Below are 16,787 nucleotides of genomic sequence, written 5' to 3' on the forward strand. Positions count from 1 at the left end.
TCAAGTTGGAGCACAGGGAGTTCCACACCAATCTGGGGAAGAGCTTCTTCCCAGTGAGGGTGAGGGAGCCCTGGGACAGGCTGCCCAGGGGGGTGTGCAGTCTCCTTCTCTGGAGATATTCCAGCCCCGTCTGGACGCCGACCTGTGCGACCTGTCCTAGGGAGCTGCTTTGGCAGGGGGGTTGGACCCGATGGGCTCTGGAGGTCCCTTCCAACCCCTGCAGTTCTGTGAGTCTGTGAAAATGTATTTCCCACATGGTGTTACTAAAGCAGTTGCTTTATTTCAGGCCATTCTGCCATAAGGTCACCCCCACATCCAATATATTTTATTATTTTACACACACCCCCCACGCCCCATGCCAGCAGTGAGAAGATGTGTGGCAGCACAAGACCCTCCCTGACACCTCAGAGCCCCTCTCTCCCACTCAATAAAAAAAAAAAAAAATCCAAAGTTGTCCCACAGTAAGAAACATCCCCAAAAACAGCTGTACAGAGCCCGCTCATCCCAACGGCCTCAGAAGATTCCACAGGCCTCAGAAGCTTCTACACACGCACCTCAAACACACCACCCCAGAAAATAAGCTTGGAAGAGTTACTTTGGTGCAACTCCACACTGATCCAGGCAACTAAAGGTCAGAAAGTTGGTATCTCCTCACTATGCCATCTCTGCAGCACGTGTAAATTTGCTTCTCCCAAGCAGCTACCTGAAAAAGAGGGAGGGGAAAGTGAGTGGGATTTAAGGAGAGTTGCTGCTCAAGTGACAGCTAACAGCCTGTTTCTGGCATTGATTCCAGAGGTTCTTCTGTTAAATGCAAAAAGGGGGTGAGACACCAAGGAGTTGTGTGGGTCAGATCTCAGCCTCCACAGGAGTGGTACTTAGAAGGGGGAAAACTGGCTGGCAGAGCTGGAGTGGGTTGGGGAGACCTTCTCAGCACCTACAGCTACCTGACAGGAGGCTGCAGAGAGGTGGGCAATGGTCTCTTCAGCCAGGGGACAGGAGATGGGACAAGGGGAAATGGGCTCAAGCTGCACCAGGGCAGGGTCAGCTCAGATGGGAGGGAAAAGTTCTTCCCTGGCAGAGTTGTGGGGCTGTGGAACAGGCTGCCCAGGGAAGGGGCTGAGTCCCCATCCCAAGGGGGTGTTTAACAGATGGGGAGATGAGGTACTGAGAGATCTGGGTCAGCACAGGACAGGACTCCCTGAGCTTAAGGGACTTTTCCAACCTGGTGATTCTGTGGGTTAAAACCAAAAGCACATTTCCACTGGCACCACCAAGCTGAGAGCTGAGGGAACCCGTGTCACACTCCCAAGGGCAGCGGGGTGTCCGGAAACACAGGAGCCAGAGGCCTGCTTTTGGGTCCCGAGTCACCAGGGGGCAAGAGAAGAGGCAGCAGTGCCCAGCCAGCTGTTGCTTCTACCCCCAAGGATCCTCCAAGCAATTAATTCACAGCTCAGTTAATTCTGCCAGAGCTGCTCCAACAACCAAGCTACTCTGCTGCTTTGGTATCGCTCCTGCATGATGCAGATAAGAGGCCAGAGGGTTTGTTTATGCCAAATATTTAGATTATTTGGGGGAGGGGGGGAAACCAGCTTAAAAGGCAACTGTGTGAAGGAACCTGAGGTGCAGGCTGCCAAGTCCTGAGATAAGGGCAGCTGCCTGCTACCTGGCATCAAGCTTCCCTACACCCCTTACCTGGGGTGATAAGACAGCATCCCTCACCTTGTACACAGGGTCACAGTCCGCTTCTGTGAGATCCAGGATGTAATCGAGGTCTTGCTGAATGATGAAGCAGGTTCCATCGCCTGGCCAGAGGAAGGAAAACAGGGCGATTAGTGAAGTGAGCCACGCTCTTAATTACAGACAGCTCCAGTGGGCCCAGTGAAAAGGCCTGGGCACAGAATCCTGAGGTTGGAAAAGACCTTTAAGCTCATCAAGTCCAACGCAGCCCCCTTCCTGGGCAGCCTGTTCCACAGCCCCACAACTCTGCCAGGGAAGAACTTTTCCCTCCCATCTGAGCTGACCCTGCCCTGGTGCAGCTTGAGCCCATTTCCCCTTGTCCCATCTCCTGTCCCCTGGCTGAAGAGACCATCACCCACCTCTCTGCACCCTCCTGGCAGGTCAGTGGAGGCGCTGAGAAGGTCTCCCCTCAGCCTCCTCTTCTCCAGGCTCAACACCCCCAGCTCCCTCACCCACTCCTCAGAGGATTTGCCCTCCAGCCCCTTCCCCAGCCTGGCTGCCCTTCTCTGGACTTGCTCCAGGACCTCCATGTCCTTCTGATGGTGAGGAGCCCAGAACTGGACTCAGCACTGGAGGAGCAGCCTCACCAATGCCCAGTACAGGGTCACTGATCACAGGGTACAGAGGGAAACATGCTGTGAAGATGTCAGAGAGATGAGAAAAGGCTCTAGCAGCCGAGAGGCGCCCTCAGACCCTATTCTGGAGGAACACAGGGAAGGTGAGGAACGGAACTCATGATGCCAACAGCAGCCATGTAACACAGCTACATCCCCTCACTCATTGCCAGGGACACACTGCCCACACAGACTGTGCTTATATGTAAAAGGGTAACGAAGAGCACAAAGCTCCTCAATTTGCTTCTACAATTTCTACTGGAAGAGGGGAACACTTGAGGTACCTTGGCTGGCGATAAATCCGTCTCGGTATGGGAGCAGCGAAAGCACTGGTGCTCCTGATCTATGGATCACCTGGATTGGAGCACTAGAAGGAGGAGAAGAAACAAGGAAGGTGGTTACAGGCTGTAGTCAGGAGCCCACCCCAATGCGTGAATACGAGCTCAGGGTTAGAAGATAACAGGAGGAACATCTGCAGGACGTGGGGGTGTGATCAGTGATCACCCAGGAGTGTCTGGGAACTGAGCCCAGGGAACACCACTTGTGACCGGCCACCAACTGGATTTAACTCCATTCACCACAACTCTTTGGGCCCGGGGATCCAGCTCTTTTTCTTACCCAGTGAAGCGTAAGCCCACCCAAGCCCTGAGTAGCCAGGTTCTCCAGGAGAGTGCCCTAACAAACAGCATCAATGGCTTTACTAAGTCCAGGTAGACAACATCCACACCTTGCCCTCTTGAACAGGCTGCCCAGAGAGGTGGTGGGTGGCCCATCCGTGGGTGTGTTCAAGGCCAGGTTGGTCTGGGGCCTTGGGCAACCTTGTGTAGATCCAGGCCTGGAGGTTGTTGGCCCTGCCTGTGGCAGGGGGTGGGAACTCTATGATCCTTGGGGTCCCTTCCAACCCAGACCAGTCTATGATTATATGATCCTTTTACTGAGCAGGTCGCCTTCCAGTAGGAGATCATGTTGGTTGTTCATTAACTCCCAGCTCCTGGCACACACTCACCTAATATTTCTCACATCCAGCTGATAGATGTTCCCATCCTGAGTCCCTGCTAGGATGTAGGTACTAGAGAGGAACGTGCAGCAGTTGAACGCATCGGATCCGATGAAGAGGAACACCTGAGGACACAGAACAAATGCAAGGGTCAGACACTGACAGATGAGGCCACGGGACACCCAGAAGTTCCAGGAGCCACAGCACAAACTGGCAAACCCAGAGCCAGGTTAGTAACCCCTCAGCCCTGCTCCAAGATGGGCAGGAGAACAGGTCTCCAGGATCAGTCTCGCCAAGTCAGCAGACACGGCGCAGTCAGGAAATGCTCCTGGATCCTGGGGTTGGACTCGATGATCCTGTGTCCCTGGACTGGGCACTGGTGAGGCTGCACCTCGACTGTTGGGTCCAGTTCTGGGCTCCTCACCGTAAGAAGGACGCCGAGGTCCTGGAATGTGTCCAGAGAAGGGCAACCAGGCTGGGGAAGGGGCTGGAGGGCAAATCACAGGATCACAGAATGGTCTGGGTTGGAAGGGACCCCAAGTTCCCACCCCCCTGCCACAGGCAAATTCAGGGTTCAACTCCCAAGACGAAAAATTCATTTAATATAAAACCCTCTCATCAAGGACGTATCAGATATTAAACTGATAAGAAGAGACACTACACTCTTAGCCAAAAGGCTGAGATTTGATCCTACGTGGAGTGGCTGAGGGAGCTGTGGGTGTTCAGCCTGGAGGAGGCTGAGGGGAGACCTCCTCACGTCATGATCCGTCGTGTCACCGTGTTGAACTCCATCCCACTGGCCTCTCCCCATCGATCCAAGCTGCCCAGGTCCCTCTGGAGGGCATTCCCACCCTCTGCCAGATCCACACTTCCCCCTAACTTGGTGTCATCTGCAAACTTACTGAAGGAGCACACAATTCCCTCCTCCAAATCATCAATGAAGATATTAAAGAGGGTGGGTTGGAGGACCAACCCCTGAGGAACACCACTTGTGACTCCATTCACCACCATCTTCCCTCTCCAAAAGGAGAGCAATGGACTGCTGACCACCTGAGGTTCCCTTCACACCGTGGTTAAAACACCAGGCAGAACCAAGAGCAGCTTTCCACTCTGGATGCAGGAGGCAGCCTGCGGTTCCTGCACTCACGGTGACATCTACTGGCCAGTGTTTAAAGAGCCTTTCATTTAACCCAGTACCTGGGTTAAATTCCAGAGCCAATTCCTAATCCTTAACCTCCCCCCTCTCAAATAAATCTGGCCAGTGGGAAGCACAGACAGCACCACTTTGTGGTACTGGTGTTTCGTTTAGAGCATATCTGGGGAGCACACAAGCCCAAAGGCAGGTGGATCAGCTCCCCACCACCACCTGGCCTGGCTCTGTCCCGTTGTGTGGCCTGGGGGGGACCTCACCAGGGGAAAGGAACAGGATTAACACTAACCACCTCACTGATCTGGGTTGTTTTGAACCTGGTTTCATTCCTCAGCCCAGTGCTCTGCACAGCCACACAACCCACAGCTTCCAACCCAAGGAAACAGAAGCCAAAGGCCTGATGCCTCTGAGCGGATTTTCTAGCACCTTCCCCAGGGAAACACCTCTGAGAGTCCCCTTACCGGCTGCCTGCTCTGCAGTCCCACTCCTTGAAGCTTCTTATCTTCTCGAGCCAGCAGCAGGACTTTCCCTTCTGTCCCAACCTCACGGTCACCTGACAAAGACATCAGTTCACTCCAGCGGGGGACGGAATGAGCCTTGGTGATACCCAAACCCGACAGCTGAACCCGTAATGGCGTTAACTCTGTACCCTGAGTCTCACAGTTTTGGGTGGCTGGGTTCTCATGGAGAAGGGGGGCTGCCAAAAAGCAGCCAGAAGCTCTCTGCAGGCCCCACAGAGCAAACACCAGATGGCTCAAGGCCGGAGTCGTTGCTGACCAAGGCCGAGCCCATCAGCGATGGTCACAGCATCTCTGGGAACCACAGTGAGGAGAAACAAACCCTCAAGCAGCTGCTTTGTGCCCCCAGAGAAGGGAGTGGAGATGTGAGGAGCTGTGCAGCTACCAAGGGCAGGGAAGGGGGGAGGAGGCACCCCAGGTGCCGGAGAGAAAGATGCCCCTGCAGCCCCTGGAGAAACCCATGGTGGAGTGGGTGTCCCCCCACAGCCCATGGACGATGACAGGGAGCAGAGATCCCATCTACAGCCCATGGACGATCCCGTGCTGGAGCAGGTGGGAACACCTGAAGGGCGCTGTGACCCCGTAGGAATCCCAGGTGTGAGCAAGCTCCTGGCAGTGAAACCTGGAGCCTGTGGACAGACAGACCCACACCGAAGCAGGTCTGCTGGGTGGGAGGGAGGGAAGCTTGTGACCCTGTAGGGGACCAGGCTGGAGGAGTCTGGGTGGGCCTGAAGGTCTGCTCCCCATGGAAGGACCCACGCTGAGGCACTTGGTGAGGAGCTCAAGCCCCACAGGAAAGGATTCATGTCGGGAGAAGTTCCTGGAGGACTGTCTGCTGTGGGTGGGACCCCACAGTGCAGCAGGGAGAGGGGGTGAGGAATGCCCCCATCCCTCCCTCCCCAGCTAAGAAGGAAGGAAAACAGCTCGTGAGAAACTGACCCAAATCCCCATTCCCCCAGTCCCTGACCCTCCCCGTGCCACAATCTGGGGAAGAAGGGAGTGAAATCCTGGCTAAAGCTCAGTCTGCTGACAAGGGAGGGGTGGGGGGAGGTGCTTTAAGATCTGGCCACACTTCTCATCACCCGACTCTGGTGTCACTGGGGGTGCAGGGCAGTGCCATCAACCAGAGTCTCTCTCCTTTATTCCCTGTTGAGTCTGTTCTGCCCGTGACGCTGATTGTGGAATGATCTCTCCCTGCCCTTATCTCCACTCCTGAGCCCCTCAATATCTATTTTCCCCCTGTCCAGCTGAGAAGGGCACTGACAGAGCAGCTTTGGTGGGTGTCTGGCCTCCAGCCAGAGCCACACCACCACAAGGAAAGAGCCATGTGTCTCCAGTTCACTCCACATAAAGCTTTTCCTTTATAATACTCAAATTCCCTGGCTGTGTAACAGTAACTGAGACACCCCAGGAGCAATTAGAGAGACTCAATCGGTCTTAACCTGCTTGATAACGCTCAACTCCTCCACAGGAACAGAGTGCTCTGGTCTGGTCACCCAGGGTCCCTTCCCCAGATAGGAGGGGCACAGAAGCAAGCCCCACACTCAGCATTATTGGTGACAAACCTAAGCAGTTTGGGCTAGGAGAAGAAATACGAATTTTTAAGAGCAAGATCCTTACTAGGAGCTTTTTCAGGTGAGCCCAGGTTGAGGGAGCTGTCAGCAGCACCCACAGCGATGCCGTTGACAGGAGAGCCACAGTCAGCGATGACACCCAGGCAGGAGGATTTCCCGCAGTCCCAGAGAAGCACGGTGCCATCCCTAGAGCAGGAGAGGACATTTCTTCCCCGATCCACAATGGCAGTGTCCAAAATACCTGTGTCAAGGCAAAGGCCACAGTCAGACAGACAGCATGGAAGACAGACAGACGCCGCAGCTCATTGCCCAAGGTGAACTCCGCTACAAGCCCCAAAGTGCTGATCCCAGACTGCCACCGGTCACACGCAGCCAAACTGGCTGAGCTGGAACAAGTCTGGAACGAGGTGTACGGGGAAGGCAACAGCTCCCAGCAAAGCAAAGCATATGGAGCAGGAGCCATCACCTGGCACAAAGGCAGATTATCACCAGTATCGTGGAAGAACTTTTCATGGTCAGGGTGAGGGAGCCCTGGGACAGGCTGCTCGGGGGGTGTGGAGTCTCCTTCTCTGGAGATATTCCAGCCCCGGCTGGACACCGACCTGTGTGACCTGTCCTAGGGAGCTGCTTTGGCAGGGGGGTTGGACCCAATGGGCTCTGGAGGTGCCTTCCAACCCCTATGCTTCTGTGACTTCATGAATCACCAGTAAAATAATTGGCAACACCTTGCCTCAGACTGAGCTGATACCACAGCTGAGTTTCCAGCTCCAAAATCAGCCTCTAACTTGGACAGAAGTCCAAGCCCAGCCCAACTCTGGATCATGCTAAGGCTTGTGTGGGGCAAGAAGCATCCACATCATCCAGCTACAGCAACATCAGAAGCACAGTTCATTCCAGTTGCTAACATCCCCAAAAGAGTTAACCATGGGGATGTTGAGTCTGGATCTGAAAAATGATGGTTAGAGGATTTAATTGATGCTTTGCAAATCATCTGAGGAGCAGCTGAGGGAGCTGGGGGTGTTGAGCCTGGGGAACAGGAGGCTGAGGGGAGACCTTCTCAGTGCCTCCACTGACCTGCCAGGAGGGTGCAGAGAGGTGGGTGATGGTCTCTTCAGCCAGGGGACAGGAGATGGGACAAAGAGAAATTGGCTCAAGCTGCACCAGGGCAGGGTCAGCTCAGATGGGAGGGAAAAGTTCTTCCCTGGCAGAGTTGTGGGGCTGTGGAACAGGCTGCCCAGGGAGGGGGCTGAGTCCCCACCCCTGGGGGTGTTTTAAAAAAAGGGTAGATGAGGTACTTAGGGTTATGGTTGTGCTTAGGATGGGAATGGTTGGACTTGATGATCTTAAGGTCTTTTCCAGCCTTGTGATTCTATCAAGCTCCCAGAACTCAAATAGAAATATCTGTAGTGACTGCACTAGATGAAACTCTTCCTGTCATCGCCCTGTAGAGAGTGGCCTTCAGCCTCACCCTAGAGCTGTTTATCCCAGAATCTCCTGACTTGGAAGGGACCCATATGGATCACCGAGTCCAACTCCTGGCTCCACACAGCTCCAGCCAGGTTTATCCTCAGAACCGGCACATCTTTTAAACGCATTTCAGATTTCTGAGGGGGCAGAAGCCAAAGCCCACAGCCCTGGCCACGTGCCACTCAAAATCTACCTCTGGCTGGGCTTCTGTAGCCAAGTCCCAGCTTTTATTGACCCTTGGTTAGCCCTGCAGCCAGGGCATCTTCACATGGTGACATCCTGAGACTTGGAGGAGTCAAAGTATTTCCCCAAAATCCAAAGGAGAAAAAGGAAAAAGGGGTTGTCTTATCTTGCCTTACAAGGGAGGCTTCTCCCCTCCTGGGCAGCCTGTTCCAGTAGGCTGGTGACTGACCGTTACCCCTCAGGCACAAAACAGTTATACACATGGCAGATGAAGCAGTATTTAAAGCCTGAGCACTCTGTACCTCCTTTGTGACCTTTAAATGTTACTACGCAGCTGGCATCTTCTGCTGACCAGATCTTTAGCTGGGCATCCATTCCTCCACTCAGAACCACCAGGCCCGATGGAAAAAACCTGCAACAATTCACATCATACACATGGCCTTCCAACAGTCTCTGGAAAACAAAGAACTACGTGCTAGTTCCATTGTTATCACCCTTACACAGAGCGACTCTTGAGCTGTGACACTGGAGAAGAGGGGATTGTCCCTCTCTGCTCTGCCCTCGGGAGGCCCCAGCTGGAGTCCTGTGTCCAGAGCTGGGGCCCCAACACAAGAAAGATGTGGGACTGTTGGAGAGGGGTCAGAGGAGCCATGGAGATGATCAGAGGGCTGGAGCACCTCCCCTACGGAGAGAGACTTAAGGAGCTGGGGGCACCTCACTGCAGCCTTCCCTTCCCTAAAGGAAGCAGATAAACAGGAGGGGAAATGGCTTATTAAAAGGGTAATTAATGGCAGGACAAGGGGGGTGGATTAAAGCTAACAGAGGGGAGGTTTAAATTAGATATTAGGGGGAAGTTCTTTCCAGAAAGAGTGGTGAGGGGCTGGAACGGGCTGCCCAGAGAGGGGGTGGGTGCCCTGTACCTGGGGGTGTTCAAGGCCAGGTTGGATGGGGCCCTGGGCACCCTTGTGTAGCTCCAGGCCTGGAGGTTGGTGGCCCTGCCTGTGGCAGGGCGGTTGGAACTCTGTGATCCTTGGGGTCCCTTCCAACCCAGATCAGTCTGGGATTCTAAAACTTGGTGTTCACACGTGGGCAGTGGATTAAGCTCAAATCCTCTGGGTCTGGGTTCTTGCAAGGGAACTCATCTCAATTTGAGGCAGGCACAGAGCTGGCAGGTCCACTTTGTGCCTCCCTCCACTGCTGGAGTCGCTAATTACACAGCAAAGGATGCTACATTTGGTTCTAAGAACGGGTGAAATGTCTTTATCCATTGCTAAACAAGCAGCTGACAGGTCAAGCTGCACAAGAACCACAGTAACCGGTGTTTCTAGCCACGACCCAGTTAATTCATCACAGGCAGGAGTCTTTTTCCTCACCTCTTCTCTACTGCAGAAGCCAATTCAGGGCTTGCAGCACACAGGTTAGGAGCTGTCATTCCTAACTACCCTTTCTCGTTTTCAACCTGGGATTTCCCTCTGGATTGCCAGCCATCATTTCCCTTGGGAGCAGTCAGGCTTTCCAAGAGATTGAACTTCAAACCTCCCAGGTGGATAATTTCAATTAGCTCTGCAATCAAAAGTCAGGTTCCCACCTTCCCTAGGCCACAGTGTATGGGTAGCCTGACTGAATTCATGGTCAAAGGACTTTGTTAAGGTCACAGCCAACACACAACATCAAAGCTAGATGCTCTTACTCTTATTTCTCCATTTGCAGCCTGCCAGATTTTCATGGTCCCATCTGTGCTGGTTGACACGCCGAGCCCACCGCCGCTGGAAATGTCGAGACAGGTAACCTGCAGGAGGGTGGAAACACCAAACATTAGCTTTGTGTCACCTCCTACATAGGGTTTTCTGCTCCAGAGCCTAATTCCTTGCTGGGGGAGACCTGCTAAGTACATCCCCGGGTGCTACTGTCACCCCCAGACATACACTGCTGGGGGGATTTAAAGCACCTCGCAGAGTTTCCATCACCACGGCTTCACAGTTCCAGCCTGGTAACGCTCTTCTAACACTTAACACCCTTACACAAGGACAAGAATCATCGAATCACAGACTGGTCTGGGTTGGAAGGGACCCCAAGAAACTTCCAACTTGAAGCCATCGCCCCCTGTCCTGTCCCCACAGACACTGAGAAGAGGCTGGCCATGTCCCCCTGTGTCCCACCCTTCAGATATTGATAACCATTGATCAGATCCCCTCTCAGGCTGCTTCTCTCCAGGCTGAACAGCCCCAGCTCACTCAGCCTTTCCTCACAGGGGAGATGCTCCAGGCCTTTCATCATCTCCGTGTCCCTCCTCTGGACTCTCTCCAGGAGATCCCTGTCCCTTTTATACCAGGGAGCCCAGAACTGAACACAACACTCCAAGTGTGACCTGACCGGGGCAGAGCAGAGGGGGATGATCCCCTCCTTTGACCTGCTGGCCACGCTCCTCTTCATGCACCCCAGGATCCCATTGGCCTCCTTGGGCACACTGCTGGCTCATGGCCACCCTGTCACCCACCAGGACCTCCAAGTCCTTCTCTGAAGAGCTCCTCTCCAGCAGCTCACCCCCAGCCTGTACAATTCTTTCCCAAGTGCAAGACTCTCCACTTGCTTTTATCAAACCTCACCTGGTTTCTCCCTGCCCAGCTCTCCAGCTTTCCCAATCACAAGCAACTTCCCCAAGTTTCTCTGATCCTATAACATTTAATGACCCAGTTCAAATATGAAGTCACACTGCTGGTCAACCCTCAGACCAAGCATGCAACACGCCTGAGACACGCTGCGAAAGCTCGGGGTCAGTCCCATGTGTTTCCCCCCCACCTCATTTCACAAGGTTACTTACACTTTTCTGATGAATCCTGGAAAAAGTTGTGTAAGGAGCCAGAAACTTTGTGGATGCATTTTCATGTGGACAAGAAATGAGAATGCTTTTCTAGAGGAGGGAAGAAAAGGGAAGAAGAAGAGTTAGAAGGGCCGTCAGGCTGTCGAGGTGGAACTGTGGTTTGGACCTGGCTGTGGTCTCTCAAGAGCCTGAGGAGGGATGAAGCAGAGTGTTGGGCTTGCTTCGTTCTACTGCTGCAAGACACAAAGCCTGGGGTGGGAAGTGATGGCCATTATGGCCACAGGAGTTGGCTGGGCCTGTGTAGAGCCAGGAGTTGAACTCTATGATCCATGTGGGTCCCTTCTAAGTCAGGAGATGCTAAGATTATGGGACACACGACCCCAGCATGATCACAAAATCCCAGGGGTTGGAAGGAACCTCAGGAGATCATCAGGTCCAACCCCCTGCCAAAGCAGCTCCCTAGGACAGGGCGCACAGGTCGGCATCCAGACAGGGCTGGAATATCTCCAGAGAAGGAGACTCCACACCCCCCTGGGCAGCCTGTCCCAGGGCTCCCTCACCCTCACCAGGAAAAGTTCTTCCATGAGAAGATACTGGTGATCTCCTGCTCCATATACTTTGTTTTGCTGGGAGCTGTTGCCTTCCCTGTACACCTCGTTCCAGACCTGTTCCACCTCACCAGTTTGGCTGTGTGTGACCAGTGGCAGTCTGGGAACAGCAGCTTGGGGCTTGTAGTTGAGTTCACCTTGGGAACTCAAGATGGGTCTTGAATACCTCCAGAGAGGGAGACTCATGAGCGGATGCTACGGACCAGCTCCAGGACCCAGCACAGGCGAGGTGCCAAGGACAGCTGGATAATCCATGCAGGGAACTGGGAAACAGTTTTAGGCTCTTATTTTGGCTGGTATAACAGTACCACCCCTTCACACACAGAAGGCAGTTACCGATCCCCCAGCCCACCCCAGCACCTCGGTGACTTCCCCAACCACGAAGCCCTCGGAAGCAGCGATGTCAGGGACGCCCTCAGTGCTGAGCCCACGGCGGGTCAAGCTGCCGTACAGGGTGGGCTTCCCTGTGGGGAGAACAGCCATCAGCTCAGCCACCTCTCAACCCCACCCCCTCCCCAGCTTATCTTCCCCTCAGCCCGCCCCAAACCACAGGGCACCCCTCCCAACCACCCTCAGCCCTCCCTGAGACACAGGAAACACTCCCAACCGCCCTCACTCCTTCTTACACAGCCCCCCAACTGCCCTCATCTCTCCTAACCCACAGCACCCCTCCACCCCCTTAAGCCCCAGACTTGAGGTATTTAAAAGGGGTGTAGATGAAGAGCTTAAGGACATGATCTAGAGGTGGACCAGGCCCTGATTGGACTCGGTGAACTCAAGGGTCTCTTCTAACCCAGGGGATTCTAGGATCCTGTAAATGCTATTAGTTTCAACCTCGGGTTTAGCACTGTAAAAGTGAGTAAGATCTTGATTAACCTGACAAACACAAGGAAAAGTTACGGATTCAGCTGGACCTGAAAGGAATTTTGCTGCAATTCTTTACACCAACCCAGCCTGGAGCATTTCATATAATTTAGCCCTTAGAGACAGATTTTAGAACAAAACATGAGCACAGAGTTGAAAACTATTCACTTGCCCTGTTTATACTAGATAAAAACCTAATTAATTTCTTGAATACTGCATCCAGCTCTGGAGTCCCCAACGTAAGCAGCACATGGGACTGGTGGAACAAGCCCAGAGGAGGCCACGGAAATGATCAGAGGGCTGGAGCACCTCTGCTGTGAAGCCAGGCTGGGAGAGGTGGTCTGGGTCAGCCTGGGGAAGAGAAGGCTCTGGGGAGATCTTACAGCACCTTCCAGTCCCTGAAGGGGCTACAGGAAAGCTGGGGAGGGACTTTTCAGAAGGGCAGGGAGACACAGGACGAGGGGGGACGGGTTTAAACTGGAAGGGGGGAAATTTAGATTGGATAATGGGAAGAAATTCTTCCCTCTGAGGGTGGTGAGGCCCTGGCACAGGGTGCCCAGGGAAGTGGTGGCTGCCCCCTCCCTGGAGGTGTCCAAGGCTGGGTTGGATGGGGCCTTGAGCAGCTGGGGCTGGTGAGAGGTGTCCCTGCCCATGGCAGGGGGCGGGACTCAACCATCTCTGCGGTCCCTGACAGCACTGCCCGTGCTGTGTCCCCGTGTGCCTCCTCTCGCCCCAGCCCGCCACCCCCTGAGCCCCCCCACACCGCCTCAGCACTCACCAGGGCTGCGGCAGCTCAGCCAGGCCTCACCCTCGTCCCTCCTGCGGAGAGGAAGAGCGGCTGTGAGCGGAGCCGGAGGAAAGAGAGCAGAGAAGGGAGCGGGGGAAGGGGACGGCGAGGGCCGCGCCCACCTCAGCGCCCGGCTCCAGTCGCTCTGCACCCGCAGCGCCGCCGCCATCCCAGCGCGGCCAACGCCGCCTCTGCCGCCTCCGGCCTGCCCGCCGCCCCCCACCAAGCGCAAAGGGAAAGACGCCGCCAGTGAGCGGGCGCTTCCACAGCCGCGCCCCGCCCCGTCACCGGGCTTAAAGGGGCCGCGCTGCGCCGCTGGGTAGGCACGGGGAGGGGTATGGGGGGGCGGGGGCGGGGGCGGGGGCGGGCGCGGGGAAGGCAATGGAGGGGGAGGGGGCAGGCAATGAAAGGGGAAGGGAAAGGGAAAGGGGGGCCGTGGGGGCCGGTGCTGGACCCCCGCGGGAGTGGCATAGAAAGTGCACGGCTCGTGCTGGGGCGAAAGGGCAGGTGGGGGGTGAGGAGGGTGCTGAGCACCCACGGGTGGGGTGTTGGGCACCCGGAAATTTGTGCCCCCAAAGAAGGGGAAGGTAGCACCCCAAACCCTGCTTCCTTGCTCCAGCCTGGCTCAGCGATGGCGAGACCCGGGCACGCCAGGAACTCTCCGTCGTTGGAGAAGACTGAGGAGGAGGAGGACCCAGTGGACGCCCTGATCTCACGCACGGGCTGCACCGCGCAGCACCGGGAGCTGCAGGACTGCATGGCGGCGCGGCAGGACTGGCGCCATTGCCAGCCCCAGGTCCGTGCTTTCGGCGAGTGCATGGCACGCCGGCAGCGTGACACCCAGCCCCGTGGAGCAGCACCTGGCTCACACCAAGCCCACCCTGCTTCACCACCTGGGAACTGAAATCACTGGGGACCTTTGGTGCTGGTGCTGTCACCCAGCCCACCCCCAGTGGCCCAGGTGTGGGGGACAGCCACACCCCCCTGACCCCGATTTTCTGGCAGCAGCACTGGGGAATTAAATCTGTTGGTGGCCAAAGGGCTCCTTTCTGTCTGTGCCACCAGGGGGAGGGGATGCTTCTGGGGACAGATGGGTGTTTCCGGTCCAAAATAGCCCAAACTGGGAGCGCTTGGGGTACCCAAGCTGAGGCTCGGCTCTGCAACAGCCCTACCACGGATTTCTATTCTGTGTCCTTCCCTGTGCTGTCCCAAAGCTTTTCCAGCAACGGTCACAGACTGCTCAGGGCTGCGAGGGACCTCAAAGATCATTGAGTCCCACCCCCTGCCATGGGCAGGGACACCTCTCACCAGCTCTCTACCACGTCCTCTCCCAGCCTGGATTGACAGTGAGGATTTCCCCGACCCAAGGGCAGGACCCTGCACTTGTCCTTGTGGAACTTCATGAGGTTCCCCTGGGCCCACTTCTCCAGGTCCCTCCGCATGGCATCCCGTCCTTCCAGCGTGATAACCTCATGTTCCACAGGAGAGGATTGGGGTGGGAGGGGGGAATGGGGAAGGCAGAATTTCTCTCGTGGGAAGCCGCGTGGGGGTGGGGAAGGTGCTCTTCAGGAGTGAGAGGCTGCTCTGATGCTGCCTCCATGGAACAAAGCTATGAAAAAGAAAAGAGAAAGGCATTTGGGGGAGCTGGAAAGGACAGGCTGCCCACGGCATCTCCCGGGGGGCAGAAACTTTGAGGGCATCTCCTTGGGAGCTGGGTACAGGGGCTGCCAGCCAAAAATCACAACAGGCACAGGACTCCGAGTTGAGGGTGATACCTTGAAAAGCAGGAATCTAAACTCCCCAGCCTTGGTGGCTGTTCAGCAGGTATTGTTTATGGCGGTGCTGGGCACACAGGGGATCACATGTGTTTTCATGCTTCACTGAGTCCTCCCCTGCAGCCTTGTCCAGCCTTGGCTGCTCCTCTCCAAGACACCGGGGACACAGCCTGGGCTTCAGCAGACTCATCTGGCCAAGCACCTTCTTCCTATTGGTTGGAGGGAGGGATCCCCAAGTGGGATCACACTGCAGGCTCCCCTTATAGCCCCTTGCCACAGGACCAGAGACGCCTGTAGCTCCTTGTAGCACTCTCGCTCCACGCTGCACAGAGTGTGGATGACCTCGAGGACCAGCTACTCCTTGTCCATGTCCATGGCTGGGTGTCTGCTAGGAGAAGGCTCCATGTCCGTGCTGCTCATGGCCTGTCCCAGACCTGTCCATGGCCCTGCTCTTGGTCAGTCTCCAGTGGCAGATCCAGTGGGAAGTCTTGGTGAAGTGCTGGCCCTGGCTCTGTCCCCAGTCCCTCAGGATCTTGATGGGTCTGGAGGGCTGGCGATGGCTTGAGAGCTTCCAGCTCCTCCATGGCACCGGGCCAGGGCTCGGGGAAGGAGTAGCGGGCCTTGGTGAAAGCCCATCTGAGAGAGATGTGAAGAGAGAGACAGCGGCATCCCGACCGCTGTGGAGGGAACACGGTGCTGGGGTGTGAGACTCATCTAGAGGTCAGCCTTGCTTCAGGGCCTCTGGGTCGAGCCTCAGGGCTTCAGGGCCTATCTCCACTGCAGCCCCTGAGACGCTGCTCAGCATGAGGGGGCCTGGGTGAGGGTCCCCTGTGGGTGCTGCTGGCCCCGTTCCGAGCCCACCCACACCCCCAGGCACCAGCAAACCCACTGGGATACCAGCCACCTCCACCCCACTTTTGGGGGTGCCAGCGGTGCCTGGGGCCAGCTTGTGCTCGCAGGAGTCGGGCACTAAGGGGCTCGCAACCCAACCAGGGGAGGGAAAGGTTGGGGGCCACAGGCAAGCCACAGGCAGGCCCACCAACCTCCAGGCATGGATCTACAAGGACCCACCCAACCTGGCCTTGAACACTTCCAGGGATGGGGCACCCACCACCTCTCTGGGCTGCCTGTTCCAGCCCCTCACCACTTTCTCTGTAAAAAACTTCCCCCTAATATCCAACCCAACCCTTCCCTTCTTCAGCTTCACTCCATCCCCCTTGGCCTGATGGTGAGATGTGCAAGGGAGAGAAAGAGGAGGACCCAAGCTGTAACTGTCTGTTGTTGAGGAGCAAGACCTTCGAGTTAGAAATGTGATGCTCAGGAGTTACCAACGTGCAAACTGCACTGTAGAATTTACTGGGAAGGGACCGTAGGTGGTAGTCTCTGTAGATCTCTCTTTTCAGCACTCTTCAGTGCTGGTCTCAGGGTTTAGAAAAGCTGGAAGAGATAAAGAAGTGTGAAAGCATGAGGAGAGGTCTTGAGAACCTTTCCCTTAACCGAGTTTGTAGCTGGTGAAGAGGTGAGGGCCTGTGTTAGGTTTTTAAACTCCTGAGTGATCTGCAGAAGGTGAAGAGGAAAAGATTTGCTGTTCCTTTCAGGTAGAATGTGTCATCTAATACATTTACAGGTGTCACTGGAGAATTATGATCTAGTTGCAATCACGGAAACATGGTGGGATGATTCCCACAGTTG

General features: G+C 55.5%; 1 protein-coding gene across 1 annotated transcript; it reads right to left on the reverse strand.

The window, feature by feature from the left end:
- Nucleotides 1–314: 314 nt before the first annotated feature.
- On the reverse strand, nt 315–13,489 carry LOC311190450 (proteasomal ATPase-associated factor 1-like; the record flags this gene model as incomplete). Its single annotated transcript, XM_084262365.1, has 12 exons — nt 315–703; nt 1,720–1,802; nt 2,636–2,718; nt 3,358–3,473; nt 4,960–5,051; nt 6,637–6,831; nt 8,543–8,693; nt 9,931–10,029; nt 11,062–11,151; nt 12,030–12,133; nt 13,312–13,352; nt 13,443–13,489. The coding sequence occupies 12 exons, from the start codon at nt 13,487–13,489 to the stop codon at nt 626–628; spliced, it is 1,179 nt and encodes a 392-aa protein (XP_084118491.1). The 3' UTR covers nt 315–625.
- Nucleotides 13,490–16,787: the final 3,298 nt, after the last annotated feature.

The sequence above is a fragment of the Gallinula chloropus genome (assembly GCF_964237585.1).
Source record: "Gallinula chloropus genome assembly, chromosome: 1".
NCBI lineage: Eukaryota > Metazoa > Chordata > Aves > Gruiformes > Rallidae > Gallinula > Gallinula chloropus.